General features: G+C 32.5%; 1 protein-coding gene across 4 annotated transcripts in view; it reads left to right on the forward strand.

Moving 5' to 3' along the window:
* LOC145259726 (protein virilizer homolog) overlaps window positions 1-14,303 on the forward strand; it is a 239,719-nt gene that overhangs the window by 211,785 nt on the left and 13,631 nt on the right. For 2 of the 4 annotated variants that reach the window (XM_080117416.1, XM_080117418.1), the window contains exons 36-40: window positions 220-478; window positions 3,509-3,611; window positions 5,902-6,181; window positions 9,599-9,666; window positions 12,749-12,933. In XM_080117416.1, the coding sequence (XP_079973542.1) occupies window positions 220-478; window positions 3,509-3,611; window positions 5,902-6,181; window positions 9,599-9,666; window positions 12,749-12,933 (895 nt within the window). The remainder of the gene's footprint in view (window positions 1-219; window positions 479-3,508; window positions 3,612-5,901; window positions 6,182-9,598; window positions 9,667-12,748; window positions 12,934-14,303) is intronic. The other 2 variants (XM_080117417.1, XM_080117419.1) reach the window with 1 other exon arrangement.

Genomic DNA, 14,303 nt, shown 5'->3' on the forward strand with positions numbered 1-14,303 from the left:
GGTTTGACAAGGGTATTTAGGTCAAGGGGGTACAAGGGCTTTTAGTTTACTGGAGCATCCACCATTAAAATACTTGTAAAACAGGCAGAGGGATGAAATATTTCGTGTTAACTTTAGTGTGTCATGAATCTTATTACAAAGATTCAATGTGTTAGCTGTTGAAATGAATCTTGCTATTTTTGTACGTTTTTCTCACGTTTTGTTTCTTTCCTTCTGCAGTGGTTTGGAGAAGCACAACCAAGCGTTTTATAAACTGTTGGCTCATCTGAATAACACTTATTCCAAAGACAATGCTGACTGCCTGCAAGTACTCTCCTCTACTATCGAATTCCTACGACTTCTCCTTACTCAAGGCACTGATGATGATGGGGGCTTCGGTCGTACGTACACGCTTGCTGTACATGAGCTGCGGAACATTGTCTGTTGGGGGCTTGGAAACGAACACCATCCACTCTACGATCTGGAGAAAGTGTTGGAGGTAAGTTTCAAACTAATTGACAAGGAAACAGACATATAAATATTTTATGAGGTGTAAAAAAAGAAAAAAAATGAGCTTGACAAATTTTTATTGTAAACTAGTCGACCTGTGTCTTGGCGTTGCCCAGAAAATTAAATCACCTCAAGAAATTCTATGCACCAGCCTTGAGCTATTGAATATTATGAATGGAATATAAGCAGTTTCTTTTTCGCAAATGGATTTTGTAGGATTCAACAAATATAATCTGGTATTCCGAAAAATGTTTCTTAGCAGCCAATCGAATTGCCTGGAAAATAATAATTGAAACAGAAAGGAAGCAGTGATTATTTTACCTTGGAAAGCCCTAATTGGTGAAAGTTAATATCACAGAATCGGTAAATGAAATGCAATGACAGTCTTTTTTTAGAAGTGGATCTGATGAATTGAATTTCTGGTGAATGGTAGAAGTGTTGGATTATTTATTTATTTATTTTTTTTGACTGAATAAAATCTACTTCTACTTCCTAAGGTATGACTTGTTTGAGAGAATTAGTTTGATAGGAATAAATGTAGAGAATTATAAGATAAAGTGAAATGTTCCTTCTTTCATTCGATTTTTTCAATTATGGATTATCAATACTTAGCAAAGACATTCCGATACAAAACCTATCTAAGAACACTGCCAGATACATAAAGTACATTTGTGTGGAATTTCATAAAAATAGGCCCAACCGTTTTGAAGTCCATAGGGAACAAACGCATATATACAAAATTCCTTTTATGCAGGGTGGCCCACTTAAAAGTAGCCTAGAAAATGCAGTAGAGAGGAACAACATTCTTTATTGTTTAAATTACTTGTAATGTTATAAAAAAATGCTGGAAGTGCTCCCTGTTGACATCTATGCATTTATGGCCACATTTAACAACATTTGCAGATTCTGCGTGTAGATCTTCTCTGGTGATTCTCCTGATAACGTTGGTAATGTTCTCCTTTAGTTGGTCTAGATTGTGAGGATAATTTTCATAAACTTCTTGTTTTAACCCCCCCCCCTCCCTCCCAAATAAAAATCACATGATGACTGGGAATCTGATGGCCATAACCCTTTGCTTATTGTTCTCTCTTCTGTAAACGTGTCATGAACTTGTGTCAATGTTCTGTGAGACATGTGGCATGTAATGCCATCTTGTTGGAAAAAGAATTGCATTTTGTCTTGTGGTGTCAGTTGGTCGTTAAGAGAAAGATTAGAGACATTGGGCTACTTTTAAGTTGACCATCCTGTATAATAGTAGAGATTAATGTTTAGTATTATTCATTTGTGATTTTGTTTTATTTTCCATATATATATATATATATATATATATACTAGCAAAAGTACCCGTCGTTGACTGGGTTCAAAAAACAGCCTACAGAAAATGGACATTTGGTGTTACCTGTGTTTATGGTCCTGTGATGTCTGACTGAAGAGGGGAAAAACAACTTTACTTTATTAATATAGTAAACTGGTTAGGCAACATTAGTTGAATTATGAACATGCATGCTTATGTTCACTGCACAGGCTGTGATCATACCACTCGTGCTGGTCTGAGGTTTTGTTCTATTCAACTATGCAACTCTCTCTTCAAACAAGACACAGCTCCAGTTCAAAAATATTAAAAAAAAAAACATTGATTTTTCTTTGCTTTGATAGAGTTCAAAACCGACTTCGAAATCTAGTAGGTGATGCCTTTTTCTCTTCCCTGCAACCTCTTTCCCACAGAAGAGGCGTTGCGAACATGTCTCTGCTCTATCATTATTTTCATGGCAAGTGCTCCTCTGAGCTCCAATCTATGGTCCACCCTTACCAAACTTTCACAAAAAAAAAACACTTGATTAGCTACAACCACTATCAACAATTTCCCCCCACTCTTTATCTGTACCTAAATCTAAACACAGATTCCATGAATAACGATTCTTTCCTAGAACTACCTGCCTGTGGAACACTGTTCCATTGACCTGCTCCCCAGTAGATTACAATATGGTAGCCTTCAAGTCCTTGTCTGTCTATATGTGAATAGTCTCTAACAAACTACTTTGTCAGTTTTTGATCTACAGACTTGAAACTTGATATATAGGAAATTTTGGACCTGTGGAACAAATTCAATTTGGTTTTTAGCTGGTAAAAATAGCTGCTAAGGGGGTCAAAATTATTTTCAAAATTGGAATTTGGCAGGTGTAAGTTGACTAAATGTGTTACTTCTATGCATGCGGGTCCTGGATATGACCTTAAACAATATCTGATGGTGAAGCCCCAGCTTGCGGGCTTTGGGGAGTGTGGAGCCACCCTTTAATTGCCATTGCTCCAAGGTCCACTCTGACCCGGAGTGGTAGTACCTGTTAGGGTCCCAACTATGGGTTAAATAGAAACTGACTTGAAAACAACAAATATATTGTATTAAAAAATCTTTCTTCAAAATCTTTGGATTTAGCATTAAATAACCTGAAAAGGGTCGATATGCCGTAAAACAAAAACAACCAACCAACCAATCTATGCGCATATATACATTTATACCTTTTAAACAATTCTTTTTTTTTTTTTTTTTCTTTTAAAGGTTTTATATGCGTATGGACTTAGATGGTAATGAATAATGCTGGAGAGTTACATGTTTTGGTTTAAATTCTAGCTAATGGCGCCCAATTCATGTTATTTTATTTTTTTTTTTTTTAACTATTGCAGTCGCTGCTACATATTGAGTGCAACAAAATAATAAATAGAGTATTGGCTCTATTATAATAAATATGAAATACGCATATATTTAAGCATATTTTACAACCAGGCAATGCCGGGTAATTTACTAGTGTGTGTGTGTGTGTGTGTGTGTGAGAAAGAGAAGGGGATTGATTATCTAAAGCAAAAAGTTTTAAAAATAAATATTTCTCCATGATGTTCTTTGAAGTTTAAACATGAATTTAGTTTTGCTGTTTCTTTTTTATTCATTGTAAATAATAAAAAAAAATTTTTTTATATATATATATATATATATATATATATATATATATATTTTTGCTCCTAGGACTGTGCCAAAGATGATGAAACTCTGGATTCCTTGTTGGAAAGTTCCTCGGCTCTTATCCAAGTGCTTGAAGACAATAAAACCGAAAACATTGAAAATAAAGGTAAATCAAAATCATTCTTTGAATTTTCATTTTAAAAATGTTTGCATTTGGAGTTGACATTTTTCTTATGTGATTCGCAACGTGGCGGTTATAAATAAATTAAATGTAAAAAAATAATATTATTTAGTTCTCCCATAGCACAACCAATACGCATGTGCTACATTAAAGGGAAGTGCTTGTCTAGAATTCCACTCTATATTAAAAAAATAAAAATAATTTTCTCATCTTCCCAAATTCTTCTATCTTAACTCTCCAGCTGTTAACGACTAATTGTTTATGGCATCACTTTGTCTGTAGGGTTCAATGGATCAGTCAGTTTTTTTTTTATTATTCATTTCTTAGCTAATCTTTCATTTCTTAGCTAATCTTTCTTGTGGTTTGGAAGGGACAAGCCATATTATCATCACGATAATATCAGAAGGCGAACAATTTTACAAATCTAATGTAGGTAAATGGCAGATGAAACGCTCTTTAGTCTTGATGGGAGAAAACTTTGGTTCCCATTGCCTCACTGGGTTGGCATAAAGAGGGGCATTGAGCCTATGAACCATCTTTCCTTAATTAAGGAAATTATTTCCAAAGAAATCTTATCAGAGATATGTTTAAAAGTCAATTTCTAAAAAAAAAAAAAAAGCCATCCAACACATGCCAGCATATAAAACCATCATTAAACTAAATATAATGATGACGAAAATAAAATGTTTCTTAACTGAGAAAGATTTTAAAATATATGACATCATTTTATTTACATCATCTTGAAATTTTGAGCTTTATCTTGAGAGGACCGTAAATTTTGAGCTTTATTTTGAAAGGACCTTAAATTTTGAGCTTTATCTTGAGAGGAGCGTAAATTTTGAGCTTTATCTTGAAACTAGCCTAGATGCCTGACGTTGCCCAGGTGTTTTGCGGTGTATGTTGAGCAAAAAAAAGAAAAGATGTAGCAAGCAGGCAGGCTCGAACCCATACCGCGAAGGAGGAAAAGAATGTGAAAAACAGAAACGTGACGTCTTTGCCGTTGCATCCACTGCCAAACTGGAAGTGGCAAAGGTTTAAATTAAAGGCTAGTCAATTGAAAAGAGGGGATGACTTTTGAAAATATCAGCGAAAATAATGATCCCCTTCCTGTAGAAAAGTGCCCAGTTGAGGGTGCAGGAATTAATGTTTTTAGCCAATTTTTCAATATTTGTTGTCCGAAGGGGCGAGCATCAAAACGATACTGAACTTGTGAAAATCAGTCACCTCTGTCAAAAGTTTTAGGCAGACATACATACATACATTTTAAACAGACAGGTAAGATTTATATTATAGAAGACCTTGAATTTGAGCTTTATCTTGAAAAAGTCTTATTTCTATTACCTTTTAAAAGGCCTTGGAAATATGGGAAATGTCTTAAAAAAGGCTTGAAAATCATTCTTTATATTCAGTAAAATTTTGTGTTGGAATATTAAAAATAAAATCAAAATAAATACTATTAAAATAGTTTTTAAATATTAATTAAAATACGATCAAAATATCTTTTGAATATTAATTAAAATATTATTTTTTGTTTTTTTATATATCATTCTTTCTTTATATCTCAAAATTTGTTTATAAAACTTGAATTTTGTCTGGAGAAGACCTTGAAAAGTTTTTAAAAAGGGACATTGAAAATCCGAGATCATAGATTTATATTTTCATCCATTACATTATATGAAAGGCAGAATTGAGTGCCTGGTCAAAAGTCAAAAACTACACAAGGTGCATAAATTTTTACATCATTGGTTATAGTTAAAAAAATAAAAAAAAAGGTCTCTCATCCATGTGCATGTTCCAGAAAGCTTATCATGGAAATAGAACTCTGCTTAAAGAGTGATTGTTTTATTCTATAATCATGTGTGGTTTTAGCATGTTATATTAGCGCACATACTTTTGGTCTTCCAAAAATTGTCCCCATTTTAGTGTGGATCACTCCAGTGTCGCTTAACTAGTATGTCAACATAATTTATATAAAAATGCTGTAATATTAATTCATTGAATTCACCACGGATAAGATTAGTTTAACGCGATTTGTTTTTTTTACATTCTTACTGATTGTTGTTCAAAGAACAATACTGAAACTAGGTCAAACATTAAGTTAGCCTTCTTTTCTTTACTTTTGTTTCTTTTCTTTGTATTATATTCAATCAGTTGTCAAATTATCAACTTCACTGCAACGATTTGTTATAGAAACATCTTTTTTTTTTTATTCACTGTTGGGTAACAATAAGTTTTGTTTTTTTTAATTTAAAAAAATCTTTTTTAAAATCTTCAGACTTGGTTGAACCGATTTTACCAACAAGTGAATCCCTGAGTTCTTTGTTCAACCAAAGAACCGTCTTCATTTTGACGGAATCCGATGATGAACGTCTCAGCACAGCGTTTTGGTCGGCTGTGGCAAACTTTGACGACAATGAAATCGAATTGGATGTTGTGCGCTGTGACCTACAAGACTTGGTCTCCAAATACTGCCCGGAATTCAACCTTGAAGAAGAACTTAAAAAGGGTACCGTTACAACATCATATGACGGACCACCTAAACCCAAGAGAGATCGGTTAGTCAAAGGATTGCTTTATTTTTCATATTTTTATTGATTGAAAAAAAAAAAAAAATTGGTTTTATGTTGTAATTATTCTACTCCATTTTTTTTTTTTTTTGGTTCATAAACTTCTCAGATAATTTAACAGGAAAACATAGTGAATGCAAGTTTCAAATATGCATGAATCAATGTGGTACAGCTTTTGTTGGTCGGCTCAATTCTGTTGTTGGCATTGGTTTCTTTGATTCCTTCTAGAATTGGATATTATAGGAAGGTTGCCAACATCCATAAGTGAATTGGATGATTATTATTTGGCATTCATTTCCCCAATATCTTTCTAAGATCTAGAAAGACATCAAATACTTACATGAGAGACCACGGATGATAATTGTTTTGTGTTTCCCTCCACCCCCGACATCTTTCTTAGAATTGTTTCCAGAAACACATTGGGTACTTGCATGAGGGACCACCTGAAGGTTGCCAGCATACATAAGTGAAAATCATTTGTTTCTCCTATATCTTTTTCTAGAATTCAATTTAAATGTAATGTGAACAAACATCTCACTTCTCATGGTTGAAAAGGGGTTGGTATGCTGTAACACAGATAACTGAGATCAATTTTTATGGGACTAAGATGTTTTGATTATGAAATAGTTACAAGTGATGCCTCATATGGTAGAAATATTTGTATTCGACATATAGATAACAACTGACGTATACAAAGTCATGGGAGAAACTGTGATTAAGGTGTGCCAGTCTTTGTCCTTTCAGCAAGAGTTTATGATTGGCCTCATTTCTTTTTTTTGTGTAGATTAGAGACACGTGTCCATGCATTCATTTCCCAGATATTTTTTAGTTAGATTTCTTCCTAGAAAGACATCAGGTACCTACGGGAGGGACCACATGAAGGTTGCTAACATCCTTAAGTGAAAATGTTTCTGTTGAAATGAGCTGGATTTGAACTTGGCATACCCAGGTTGTCAGTCCGTGTCATGAACCCCTTAGCGTAGTCATATCTGCTGCTGATGAGGATTCTATTGATGATGACGATAAAATAAATCCGTATGACTCAACATCATACGGCTTCTTTTTTTTTATTTTTTTTATTTTAGTATTGGTTTTTGTGATTCTGTCAAAAGTGAGGTACTTGCAGGATGGACTACATGTTGTATATTGGTTTATATTGGAGGAAATGATATATTAAAACATGTCATGTGTTATCTAGTGGATGTGAGATATTGTTCTTTTAACAGACAGATAATAAGCGTATAAATCATATGTATGTTGTATAGCGAGGAGGACATGATATTGACTGAATCATGTTGTATCAGACTTATCACACGGGATATTTTTACAGTTCATATGTAAGAAGAATAATATATGCTTCATATTTTTGTCTTGAAGAGTTCTTCTGTATCTTCCCGCTGCTCCGTGACGAACCATGAAGCGATCAGCACCATATAATTGAGACATCTGTTCTTATTTGTGAAACCATTAAAACAACTCTTTATATTTTTATAATATAAATTTATTACAGTTGTCTCAAATGGTTTTCACAGGATCTACAGAGTCTACATTTTCTGTTCATACAGCCTGCTCCCTAGCTGTCTGTCCACCCCTGTCTAGATGTCTGTCCGCTCTGATGGTCAATCCTCAACTCTCTGAATCTCTCCAAAACTAACTACATCACGTGTTCTCTTACGTCACCTAATTACATGTCTCAGACCAACCTAATGTCCACATCTAATTATTTCTTTATTCAAAACCCCAAAATAATGTTTACATCTATTTTCTATTTTCACATTCCTTTTGCGATTCACACGTCAATCATTTCTTCCCCAATTTAATTGTTTATTCTTCTAATCATAGTAACTAATCCAGCGACCATCCGTCGCTCAAATCAATTAATAAGAATACAATGATAATAATGTTTTGACCATTGACCCCGCTTGCCACAGTTAACAGATACTACGCTATGATCACAGCCTAAAGGGTCATAACATTACATACATAATGATTGCAAATATCCATTAACAAAAGTGATGCTATAGAAATGACCGGATTTGAACTGTTACGTGTCTGTCCAGGGATATGAACGTGCAACAAATTAAAAGAAAAGAAAAAAGAAAAACTAATAAAACCCAGAGTTGCAATAAAGAAATATTTATTTTAATCCGAAGCAAAACAATGTTTACAAGGAAATACACATTCTTAGTAGTACTGTTATTAGCTTTGAAATCTATTATGAGATCTATAGTGTTGATGGTAAAAGAAAGATAACAACTACTAATTTCAAATCAAATGCTTTACGTATGTGTAAATCTAACAATAAGAATATTAAGATATAGTTTTTTGGTCAATGAGAAAATATACAGAAATCTTTGTATTTACCGAAATTCCAGTTTTTTCAAATGATGGTTGGCTTTTAAGGAGTTTCTTTCAGCTGGATTTTCATCTTAGAAACATTACTAGAGTTCTTAACAATGAGTCAGCAACTTAACAACTGAAATGCCTACTAGTGCAGCGTTCTTGTATAGGTTTCTGCATGGAATTTTCTTGATTATTCCAAATTATTCCAAAAGCAAGGCAAATGTCCTCTCATAACAGCACCATATCATGTGTACCAAAGTGGCACTTATCCTAGGTGGGTTGAACAGGCTTTCTTTGAAGGAGGGTGTTTCATGAGAATATCAAATTCATCAGAGGCCACCAGTCGCTTGAACATCCCTGTTAGAGATGATGATGCTGTTAGGGTTTTGCAGTTTTTGCATGGAGGTTTTGACGTCCTCCTACATACAGCATATGATATTCCCAAATGGTCACCCATCTGGTACTTACCAGGCTCAACTCAGCTTAACTTGAGTGATCTAATAAGAACTGGAGTGGCAATGTGATTCGAGATCAGTGTGTGACATTATCTATTTCAGCACCGTCATCTCTCCATAAGATATTCGTTCAAACGCTGATGCAATACCGTTTGTTTGTTATCTTGCCCATCAATCTCTTAACCACCGTAGAAAATGGCGCAATAACAGTGGCATGGCTACTATGCAATGAGATCAACAGCTTTTGCTAAAACAATAATGCTGGGGACAGTAAGAGGAGGAAGATGGCGTGGCGGGCAAATGAAGAGATGGGAGGATAATATCAGGGAATGGATGGGCATGAGGCTCAGCAGCATCATTACAATAGCACAGGACAGACAGGAGTGGAGAGAGCAAGTGAGAATTTCTGCAGAGGCGCCTCCCCCCCGGCCAACCAGACCATGGGGATGGATAGATAGAATCAACATAATTTTTCAAACGAGCCAAAAAGTTTTTTAAAAAAATGTTCTTTCTTTTTAATAAACTTTTCTTTTTCTATTTTTCCTTTTTCTTTTCTTTGTTTTTTTTTTTTGGTTGCTTACGTTTATATACTTTTTTGTTGTTTTAGACTTGGACGTCGAAAATCTTCTGAAGGGGTTCACTTTCCGCGCGGAAAAGGCAGTAAGCAAAAATTTGGTGAATATCTTTTTTTGTTCAACTTCCTCTTCAACATTTTTGTTGAGAAAGTTGTGGCCAGTGATTTGTGATCCGAACCTTGTCTTGATTAGATCTTCAAATGAAAATTGACAAGAAAGATTTTAAAAAACTGAATCATTTTTTTTTAATTTATAAAAATAATAATAATATTTTTATTTATAATAATAAAAATAATATTTTTTTATTTATAATAATTATAATAATAGTTTTATTTATAATAATAATAATTATAATTATTATAGTTTTATTTATAATAATAATAATTATAATAATAATAGTTTTATTTATAATAATTATAATAATAATAGTTTTATTCATAATAATAATAATTATGATAATAATAGTTTTATTTATAATAATAATAATTATAATATTTTATTTATAATAATAATAATAATAATATTTTTCATTTATAATAATAATAATAATAATAATAATAATAATAATATTTTTTATTTATAATAATAATAATAATATTTATTTATAATAATAATATTTTTATTTATAATAATAATAATAATATTTTTTATTTATAATAATAATTTTTATTTATAATAATAATAATAATTTTTATTTATAATAATAATAATATTTTTTATTTATAATAATTATAATATTTTTTATTTATAATAATTATAATATTTTTTATTTATAATAATTATAATATTTTATTTATAATAATAATTATAATATTTTTTATTTATAATAATAATTATAATATTTGTTATTTATAATAATAATTATAATAATATTTGTTATTTATAATAATAATTATAATAATATTTTTTTATTTATAATAATAATAATTATAATATTTTTTATGTATAATAATAATTATAATATTTTTTTCTAATTTATAATTTTTTTTTATTTATAATAAATTTTCTTTTTAATTTATGATAAATTTCTTTTTTTAATTTATAATAATAAAAATATTTTGGGGGTAAAAAAAGTTCAAAATAGACGATATCGAACATTGTTATTAAGTTTTATGTTTTTTCGAGCTTTGTAAAAATTTGTTGATTTATATAATTTATAATCTTGAAATCTACAGAAAATTTGTATTATATCAGTTTAAAGCTGTACATATCAAAGAAAATATAGTCAGTAGAAAGATTTCTTTGTTTTTTTTTTTAATGGGTAAAATAATGTTTTAATGGGTGAAATAATTTTTTAATGAGTAAAATAATGTTTTAATGGGTAAAATAGCTTAAAATAAAATGATCTATTCAGTTTATTCCAGTATTCCGCTAATTGTATAGAAAGTAGAAAGCCGTCTTTGGGTTTACTTTCAGCAACCTTGTAACTCTCGCTTCCTATTTTATCCTTTAGTCCTCACATTCCTCAGTGATGTTTCTGATAAAGGGAAAAGAATTGCTGTTTTGGTCTCCCCGATTTATCGGATATGGATCTATGTTTTCAGTGGCATCCGTTAGTCCAGACTATTGCCAGATAACCGTCCATTAGTTTTTCCTGAAATTTTGCCACAAATTGTATTTCATTAAATAGATGTGCACAGTAAAGAATTTTTTTTTACAAAAATTCCTGTTGCACCCCCAGGGGCTCAAAAGAGGTCAAAAATGCCCCAAAATGACACATTTTTCCCCATAACTTTTAATCCATCCATTAGATTTTTTTTTAAACTTGGCCAAAATGAGGAGCCCATTGTTCTTAATATAAATTCAGTATGGGTGACCCTGGCAAAATTCTGGTTCGTGTCTCCCAGGGACTTTCAGTGCTAAAAACGCCCTTTTTGTGGCTCTTTTTTCATATTTCTCAACAAGAACTTGATATGTCTGACTATATAGTGGTTTTTCACAGTGGTCAACTCAAATATACATGTGTTAAGGCCTAAAACTGCACCGTTATCCATTTACACTGGGATTCGGCATCCCCAGGGGCTCAAAAGTGCTAAAAAATGCCCCAAAATGGCCAAACATGACACTTTTTGACCCATAGCATTTAATCCATCCATTAGATTTTCCTGAAACTTGGCCAAAATGTGGAAGCCATTGTTCTTAATATAAATTAAGTATGGGTGACCCTGGCAAAATTCTGGTTTGCATCCCTCTGGGACTTTTATGGGTAAAAAAACATGTCTTTTTGTAGCTCTTTTTTCATATTACTCAAGAACTTGTCTATATAGTAGTTTTCCATGGTGCTGAATTCAAATATACACATTTTAAGGCATGAAACTGTATCGTTTGTCCATTTTCACTGGGATTCGGCGTTCCCAGGAGCTCAAAAGGGGTCGCAAATGCCCCAGAATGTCAAAAGTTACACTTTTTAACCCATAAATTCATCCATTAGATTTTTCTGAAACTTGGCAAAAATGTGAAGGCAACGTTGGCCCTTCACACTTCTCACATTCATCATTTCTTCAATATTTTTTGTGGTGTCATCTCACATGCAGCACAAGAGGAGGACCCTGCACGCGCGGCTTGTTCTGGGTTGAAATGTATCCACGTAACATTCATCGGATTTTTTTTTTTTTTACCTTGAAGTACTTTTTTTTGTTTTTGTCTTTTGTTTGTTTTTTGTTTTTTGCTCCTTATATCAAGTGCCTTCATGTCTTGTCTAGAGCGATTTCCATAAAAAAAGACTTAAAACGGAATTCTTAAACATAACTCAATCCCAGAACTAAATATTTTAGCATGGATTTGTGTCGTTAAAGATCGAATGGATCTGTACTGTTCTCGGGTGCCGAACACAAGTCTCATACCATCCATGCACGTTGTTGATTTCAACAAATTGCAGTAATTTGTTTCCCAGAACTGCGGAATTGTGGAAGTGTCTTCTTACTAACTGTTTTCCTCCTACCTGTAGTCTTAATCTTTTTAAGACTAACATCAATAGACGTCTCCTGTCTTTACAATAATCATCTTTTGTTTTTTGTAGCTCCTTGCATTAAGTGGCTTCATACCTTGTCTCAAGCGATGTCCATAAAAAGACATTCATTCTCGGGATTTATTGCTTGGGATTTCTTCTTAGATTTGACATGAAATTATTTACATAAACCTAACATACATTTTTGTTATTTTTTCCCCCCCCACTCACCCAGGGGCTTCAATACGCGGAGGACGTGGTGCATCGCGGGGCATGGCATCAAATCGATCTGACCCATTCCGTTCTCGACCCCCTAACACAAGTCGCCCGCCGTCCATGCATGTTGATGACTTCAACAAATTGCAGAAGACAAGCCAGCAATTGATGGGGCCGACTGGCATTAGTCGGAGGCCAGAAAAGGTGAGGGTTTTTTTTTTTTTTCTGTTTTTTATTTTGTGCTTGTCCAGAATTCCACCAGTACCCCATATGGGGGGGGGGGGGAATCTGTCTGATGCATGCACCCGTGGAGAGTGAATATCATATTCCAAAAATTGTGTAAATTGATCAAATTGTTTTATTTTAAAATAAGAAAATTAAATTTTATGCCTAAACAAGGATTGACTGTCCTGTGGCGCCATCTTAAAAACAGTCTGAAGAAATAAGGGAGATAATTCACAAGAATTCAAATTTGTTAGATTTTAGAAAGCCGTTCCTAACACGAGGAGGGGTAGGATATTCAGAAAATCTCAAATTTGTTTAAACATGACTATAAAAATCTGTGGTGGAAAGAGAATATCATATTCCAAAAAATTATGTTAACTGATCAAGAAGTTTTATTTTTAAATACGAAAATATGGCTAAACCAGCAACAACTTTGAGGAATCATATTAAAACATAAGAATTTTAAAAAAATAAATAAATAAAAAGTATGTAAAAAAAAAAAAATGTTTTTATGAATTGATATAAAATGTGGATTTAGCAAAGCAGCCAACGAACAGAAAAAATCATTCAAATATACAACAAAAAAAATGTTACCAAAGGCAACATAAGTTACTCTTCTACCTTTCTGGAAAAGTTTTTTGTGTTTTAACATTATTTTAAATCTTTTATTCTGTTTAAAAAACACGGAATTGGTTAGTTAAACTGGCAAGAACATGTTGTCTTTGGAGTGTCAATAATAGCTCAGAAGTCCAAAAATAAACAAAATACAGATAGGAATTAACTGTATAAGTGTCACAGTGACGCTTCCCTTTAGTAAGATTTATTTGTTATATATTTAAATTTTATTTACCCCCCCCCCCTTTTTTTTTCTATTTGTTGGCTTTTCTGCTAAATGCCCAAAATGTTTTATCTGTAAATATGATTTCAGTTATTTTGGTTATTTTACAGATAAAAAAATATTTTAATTCTGTTTTGTATAGAAGTTTAGTAACATTATTGTAAGCATTATTTTATAAAGTTGTTTGAAAAATGTTATAACTTTCTAGAATTCGTTCAAATAAATATAAAATCTAGGTTAAGATTTGGATGTGATTTGAGGTTGTGACTTGGGGAGGCTGAGATTCCCAGAGTACTGGAGAAAGTTGGGTGGATATGATTCTTTTATTTTTATCAATGGTGTGCTTGGGTGACAGTGAAAAACTCTGCTGAGAGAAAAGAATTGTGAATTTTTTTTTATCATACGACAGACCAGCAAAGCGATAGCATATCAACCCTGACGCGAGAATCACTGACGAACACCTGACCGCGAATTGAAGATCAACCCGCACAATAAACAGGGTACTGCCGCA

Source organism: Euprymna scolopes, chromosome 35, assembly GCF_053919585.1.
Source record: "Euprymna scolopes isolate OS-2025 chromosome 35, ASM5391958v1, whole genome shotgun sequence".
NCBI classification, from domain to species: Eukaryota; Metazoa; Mollusca; class Cephalopoda; order Sepiida; family Sepiolidae; genus Euprymna; species Euprymna scolopes.